General features: G+C 49.1%; 1 protein-coding gene across 2 annotated transcripts in view; it reads right to left on the minus strand.

Moving 5' to 3' along the window:
• waplb (WAPL cohesin release factor b) overlaps positions 1-7500 on the minus strand; it is a 44616-nt gene that overhangs the window by 32038 nt on the left and 5078 nt on the right. For both annotated transcript variants that reach the window (XM_042086000.1, XM_042085999.1), the window contains exon 3: positions 74-923. In XM_042086000.1, coding sequence (XP_041941934.1) covers positions 74-923 — 850 coding nt within the window. The remainder of the gene's footprint in view (positions 1-73; positions 924-7500) is intronic.

Raw genomic sequence — 7500 nt, forward strand, 5'->3', positions numbered from 1 at the left:
CACACATGCACTACCCACACATGCACTACCCACACATGCACTACCCACACATGTACACCCACTCCGTCCATACCTTGCAGGTTTGGTGGTTGGAATCTCTCCCTTCTTCCTGAGGCGTCCGGCCTCGCCGGGATCCACCACCGTAGTGACCCCTGTTGCCACGGCGCCTCCTCCAGAGCCCAGGTCTGAGGTGAGGTCGACGCTGCGGTCGATCTGGTCCTGGATGGTGACGTTACAGGCCGACAGAGAGGAGGGGTGCAGCACGGTGAAGTCCCGCGTCCGCCCCGTCTGCCCCCCGCGGCCTGCGTGCAGCGCCTGAGTGACCTCTGACCCCGCAGTCCCCGTGACGACGACCGCCCTGCCAGCGGCCTCCAGAGCGTCCGTGCCCGAGGGCTTGCCCTTGTTGGGCCGCCGGTACGTCCGGCAGTTGTTGCTGCTGCGCTGCAGCGCCGAGTACGACTGCGAGTGGTCCTCCTGCTCCAACGTCTCTGTGGGCTCCAGCGGCTCCTGCCGAGCGTCCGGTCTGCGGTCCCACGGCTCCTGCCGAGCGTCCGGTCTGCGTTCCCACAGCTCCTGCCGAGCGTCCGGTCTGCGGTCGCGCTCAGCGGGCACGCCGCTGCCGCTGGTGTTGGTGCTGGTGTTGGTGCTGGTGGTGGTGCTGGTGGTGGCCCGGCTGGCCAGCGCCCAGGAGAAGGGCTCCCGTGGGGCGGGGGCCTCTGGTGGGGCAGGCGTGGAGATGGACGAGGACTGGAGGCCCACCAGCAGGTCCCAGGCGTCCTGCCGCGAGCCCAGCGTCTCGGAGCGGAGCGTGGTGGTCTGGGCGTGCGGGCGCCGGTCGCTCTCCGACGCGTTCTTGTACCAGTTCATGTGGCGGTCGGAGGAGTCGTCGGGCAGCCAGGAGGGGGCGCTAGTGTGACTCAGACCTGGGGAGAGGAGAGAGGGAGCCACAGCACTGGTCAGGAGGGGAACATAACTAAAGAGATCACTGACTTAAAGCTCATGAGAGGAAATGAGGGAATTAATCTTAGTAAGCTATGGATTGCACTTGACATCTTTATGAAATTACACACACACTGGCTACAGATGTGAATCTACATGTGCTCAGAGATGTGCTCAGATATACACACACAGACACCTTACTAATTACTCTCTTGCCCTAAATGAGTCAAAACACTGTCTGAGAGCACAGGTCCCGTCTGCATAAACACACAGCATCAGGTGGACACTCCTCTCATTAGCCTGCCCTGGGTCAACAGCACGCACACACATCCTCTAATTCCCTCCACCGCTGCTGCGGTCAGCGCAGCTCAGCGACACACCGCGGTCCAGTACGTCTGAAGAACACGACCTGGACCAGCGCAGGAGGAAAATGAAGAGGCTGAGACACAACAAGGCGTCCAAGCCTTCCTCTGAAGACATGACTCAGTGCTGGGAGGTCTGAGACACAGCAAGGCGTCCAAGCCTTCCTCTGAAGACATGACTCAGTGCTGGGAGGTCTGAGACACAGCAAGGCGTCCAAGCCTTCCTCTGAAGACATGACTCAGTGCTGAGAGGTCTGGGCGGGCCTTTCTGCCAGCACAAACACTCTGTGCTGCAGCGCTCCACACAGTTAAACGCCACCGTCTGTCTCAAGGCCTCGGAGTGGTCAGAAGCTAGCTACAGCTAGCCTATTACATTAGCCGTTCTGTCGCTGCACGATGTTGAAGGGTGTGGGTTTGCAATCGATTCAATTCACTAAAACAATTTGCCTCTAACTGGAACTAATGTTACAAACGAAAAGTACCACGACAGATAAGGTTCCATGAACTTATAAAACTGATTAGAAACAAATTAAGTGATGTTCAGTGGACCTGGACAGGAGCTCAGCTTACGCTTTGCCACACTTGGACCTCGACTAGCGCTATAATGGGGGTTGACCTCACGGAACCTTGAGATCTGGAACACTGAACTAAGCCAACAGAGCAGAGCAGTGTTTTATATAAGCAGAACCACAGAGCGCAGAGAGAGAGAGAGAGAGAGAGAGAGAGAGAGAGAGAGAGAGAGAGAGAGAGAGAGAGAGAGAGAGAGAGAGAGAGAGAGAGAGAGAGAGAGAGAGAGAGAGAGAGAGAGAAAGAAAGAAAGAGAGAGAGAGAAATACAGTGGGTGGGTGTTTGAGTGAGTGTGTTTTAATGAATGACAGCAGAGTAATTACAGAATGATTAGCTGGGACATTTCCAATGTGCTCACACACCATTAGTGTGTGTGTGTACGTGTGGCTGTCATGTCACGTATGGTATATCTGTGTACACACAACACACACGGAAACAGCAGCCATACAACCTCAGACAGCCTCACTCTGATGAAATCACTTCCTCTATAACCCCACTCTCTCACTCATCCCTTTCTTTCTCCTCCTCCTCCTCTCTGATCTTTCTTATCCCTCTTTCTCCTCCTCCTTTTGCTCATCTCTCTCTTTCTCCTCCTCTCTCATCCCTCTTTCTCCTCCTCCTCTTGCTCATCTCTCTCATCCCTCTCTTTCTCCTCCTCTCTCATCCCTCTTTCTCCTCCTCCTCTTGCTCATCTCTCTCATCCCTCTCTTTCTCCTCCTCTCTCATCCCTCTCTTTCTCCTCCTCTCTCATCCCTCTCTTTCTCCTCCTCTCTCATTCCTTCATCATGTGTTTCAGGATTAGTCACTCTGATGCCCTCCTTCTGCATCAGGTGCTCTGCACTCCCTTTCATGGTGTGTGTGTGTGTGAGAAACTAGTCCTCTTTTCACCTCTATTTCACACTCTCCCCCCCCCCCCCCCCCCCACACACACACTCTTTTACTCATTGTATACCATTCCCACACAATCCTAATGACTCTCTCCTTGGTTCTGGTTCGCCCACACAATCTCTCATGTCCACCCACTGCAAAGCTCACTCAGCTGCCCATACCTGTGTCTTAATAATTCTCTCTCTCTCAACATGAATTACAGTCAGCATTTCTCTATGAGCCAGCGCAGCCAACACAGCCAAACACACAAACTAACGAGGAAACCCCAACACAGCCAAACACACAAACTAACAAGGAAACCCCAACACAGCCAAACACACAAACTAACGAGGAGCCAAACGATCAGCCCAGCGGTAACTCTCTGTGCATTATGGTTTAAAGCCCTGGGATAAGACCTGATTAGCCTTTTATTCTGCAATGGACCCTTTCAAGAGAGTTCCATTACAGCATCATAGTGGACCCTTTCAAGAGAGTTCCATTATCAGCATCATAGTGGACCCTTTCAAGAGAGTTCCATTATCAGCATCATAGTTGGCCCCACAAGGCTTCCGTTTTAACATTCCATATGTTATCTTAATGCAGAGGAAGTAGATTGGGGCCCAAATAGAACGTTCAAGCATTGTTTTTGTTTTTATTGTTGAAAGGGTCTATACCACGTCTGCATTACGCTTCACGTGGTCTAAAGAGCATCAAATATCTTTAACTCGCTGGGTTAATCTCCTTTAGTATGGTACATAGGCCTAATGTCGTGGTTGCTGCATTAAGCACCATCTGTGATGTGCCATCATGAGGAATGGCATAGATATAAGCCTGGCAAATGCCATCATGAGGAATGGCAGATATAAGCCTGGCAAATGCCATCATGAGGAATGGCATAGATATAAGCCTGGCAAATGCCATCATGAGGAATGGCAGATATAGGCCTGGCACATGCCATCATGAGGAATGGCATAGAAATAAGCCTGGCACATCATGAGGAATTACATAGATATAAGCCTGGCACATGCCATCATGAGGAATGGCATAGATATAAGCCTGGCACATGGCTGTTGTGCTGACCTGCATAAGTCATCAACAAGGCTTAACTGGCATAGGGTATAGCTTATTGGCATTATAGCCTGTTTGGCTGGTAATGTTGTATTGATGTATATTTGTTGTGTGTGTGGAACAGAGCGCTTCACAGGCCTGATGTGCTTTGTTGTGTGTGTGTGTGTGTGTGTGGAACAGAGCGCTTCACAGGCCTGATGTGCTTTGTTGTGTGTGTGGAACAGAGCGTTTCACAGGCCGGATGTGCTTTGCTTTGTTGTGTGTGTGTGTGTGTGTGTGTGTGTGTGTGTGTGGAACAGAGCGCTTCACAGGCCGGATGTGCTTTGCTTTGTTGTGTGTGTGTGTGTGTGTGTGTGTGTATGTGTGTGTGTGTGTATATGTGTGTGTGTGTGGAACAGAGCGCTTCACAGGCCGGATGTGCTTTGCTTTGTTGTGTGTGTGGGGGTGTGTGTGTGTGTGTATGTGTGTGTGTGTGTATATGTGTGTGTGTGTGTGTGTGTGGAACAGAGCGCTTCACAGGCCGGATGTGCTTTGCTTTGTTGTGTGTGTGGGGGTGTGTGTGTGTGTGTGTGTATGTATGTGTGTGTGTGTGTGGAACAGAGCGCTTCACAGGCCGGATGTGCTTTGTTGTGTGTGTGTGTGTGTGTGTGTGTGTGTGTGTGTGTGTGTGTGTGTGTGTGTGGGGAACAGAGCGCTTCACAGGCCGGATGTGCTTTGTTGTGTGTGTGTGTGTGTGTGTGTGTGTGGAACAGAGCGCTTCACAGGCCGGATGTGCTTTGTTGTGTGTGTGTGTGTGTGTGTGTGGAACAGAGCGCTTCACAGGCCGGATGTGCTTTGTTGTGTGTGTGTGTGTGTGTGGAACAGAGCGCTTCACAGGCCGGATGTGCTTTGTTGTGTGTGCGTGTGTGTGTGTGTGTGTGGAACAGAGCGCTTCACAGGCCGGATGTGCTTTGTTGTGTGTGTGTGTGTGTGTGTGTGTGTGTGTGTGTGTAACAGAGTGCTTCACAGGCCGGATGTGCTTTGTTGTGTGTGTGTGTGTGCGTGTGTGTGTGTGGGGAACAGAGCGCTTCACAGGCTGGATGTGCTTTGTTGTGCAGCATTTGGTGACCCAGCAGGGCTCCCCATTACAGCACCCCACCACATATTCAACTCAACTGCGTCTTGTTGTTGTTGTTGTTGTTGTTGTGTCATTGTTTGCTGTGATGCACGGAACTCACACAGTAAGCTAGGAAGAAAGTAATCACACCCAAAGTAAATGAGGAGTCACTCACCCACACACACACACACACACTGTTTCTGATAAGTTGTAGCGTAATATCTAAAGGGCTGGGCTAGCACATACAATGGCACGATAACACACACTGTTTCTGATAAGTTGTAGCGTAATATCTAAAGGGCTGGGCTATAAAATACCCACAGTAGCGTAATATCTAAAGGACTGGGCTAGCACATACAATACCCACAGTAGCGTAATACCTAAAGGGCTGGGCTAGCACATACTTGTCTGATAAGTTGTAGCGTAATATCTAAAGGGCTGGGCTATAAAATACCCACAGTAGCGTAATATCTAAAGGGCTGGGCTAGCACATACAATACCCACAGTAGCGTAATATCTAAAGGGCTGGGCTAGCACATACGATACCCACAGTAGCGTAATATCTAAAGGGATGCATTTTCTAATGTCTAGAACTAACAACATGTAGGCACTCACAGATGCACATCAAGTAAAAACATAAATAATAACATTTATGAAGAGATTTAATTTTTGCCTTTTTTGAGACAAAATGCTTGTCCTGATTGAAACTCCCCATATGACTGGAGCAGTGTAAATATGCAGCATTACACACGCCTGCTGTCCTGCATGCTCTGTTGGAAAATGTGTTGTGGAAATGGCCTACTCTTCCTGTGGCTATCAATACTCTTTGAAGGAGGGAGATGTGTGTGTGTGTGTGTGTGCGCGTGTGGATGCGGTGTTGTGTTTGAGAAGAGGTGTGTTGTTCAGTGAACTACTCTGTCATCCATTCATTTAAAGCAGGATGATTTCTGTTGAGTTTTGAGCGCGAGCGCGTGTGCATGTGTGTGTGTGTGTGTGATGTAAATTGCTATGTGAGCAGCAGCTCATGAGTCATGATGACCCTCATACCATCTCGCACCTACATTATCCAAGCGCCTTCTGGGCCGACTAGAAGCCTTTCCATGATTAGAGACTTGTTAAGCACACCCTCAGCTTCTCTAGTGTCTCACACACACACACACACACACACACACACACACACCTATCTCCGCTAAGAAGCTTCTCTAAGCTTTTGTCCACAGCATTCCTTTAATACAACACTAAGGACCAATCTCAATTCTCCATTTTACCCCTTCGCCTTAGTTTTGCGCGTGCACGTGAGACGAAGGGCTATCTCAATTCTCATTTCGATTAAGGGCTAGGGATAAGGGCAAGGGGTAGATACCCCTTAAAACCAAGCAAGATCGGGAGCTTACTTGAAACCGAGAGGTAAGAGAAATACCCAACATACACCGCTCACACCCGAAAAACAAGCACACCGAGAGATTCATCGACATGAAATGTTGGCATTAATAAGGATTATAAAATTAAAATGGTGATTGTTTTATGTTGCATTCAATCTTGAGACCATATATTGAAGGTCCTGTTCTTCATGAGGAAGTTTTCAAAAATCGCTGTTTTGTGAATGTTAACAGCACATCATTAATAGCGTGAATGTCTCGCATTTTACATATTTCCATGTTTGATATAGCATACCCCGCGAATTGGCAGCATCCCATGTCAGAAATGTAAAGTCCAACAGCAGCTAAATTCACTGAACTTTTTTACCGCCCGTCTGATATTTGCTGCATAGGCCTACTGCTGCCGACTCCTCGCATAGGCCATTGCTTCTGATGTCAAGTAACGACCATTTGGATATTATTGTAAAATATCGAAGGAGTTGTGGGATGTTTACATAGCAAACTGCATGTTTATTTTGTCCTCCATCACTGTTTCATTCACCCGGACCAGGATGTAGGCTACGAACGAACATAGGCACGTTCTGCTGTTGAAATAATTGCTGAACGGTTTTATTCCGAGCTGAAAATACAATGATAGCCTATTTGATAGAAGACAGGTTGCTAGTGACAAAATATTAGCTTTCAGTGTGGTACGATCTCTGTATATTACGTTAATTCAAGTGTTTCAATCATCCCACCTCTCCCTTATGGTTGGCTAGTGGTATCTCATTTCCAAGGGGAATATTCTTCACCCCTATGTCTTGCCATTCAGTTTCGAGGGACAAGGGCTAGGGGTAAGATGAAGGGATAGGGGAAGGGGTAAAACAGAGAATTGAGATTGGCCCTACACCCCACCACAGGTCAGGAAACTGTAGGCCTAAAAGGGCATATTACATACACACACACACACTTTGTGTCTAGGCTCAGAGGACTGATCAACGGCACACAAATTAAGCTGATTAATCACAGACAGAGAGAGATGTACCAGCCCTGGGCGTGAGTGACACAATAGTAGGCCACAGAAGCTGTAAGTGGTTTTCTCTGGAGACGGCGGTTGGTGTGTGTGTGTGTGTGTGTGTGTGTGTGTGTGTGTGTGTGTGTGTGTGTCGTGTGGTTGGTTTGTCATTCAGTTCAGCAATCAACAATCACCATAAGAAAACACAACAGCCCTGAGCTCACTTCA

Source organism: Alosa sapidissima, chromosome 3 (genome assembly GCF_018492685.1).
Source record: "Alosa sapidissima isolate fAloSap1 chromosome 3, fAloSap1.pri, whole genome shotgun sequence".
Classification (NCBI taxonomy): Eukaryota; Metazoa; Chordata; class Actinopteri; order Clupeiformes; family Clupeidae; genus Alosa; species Alosa sapidissima.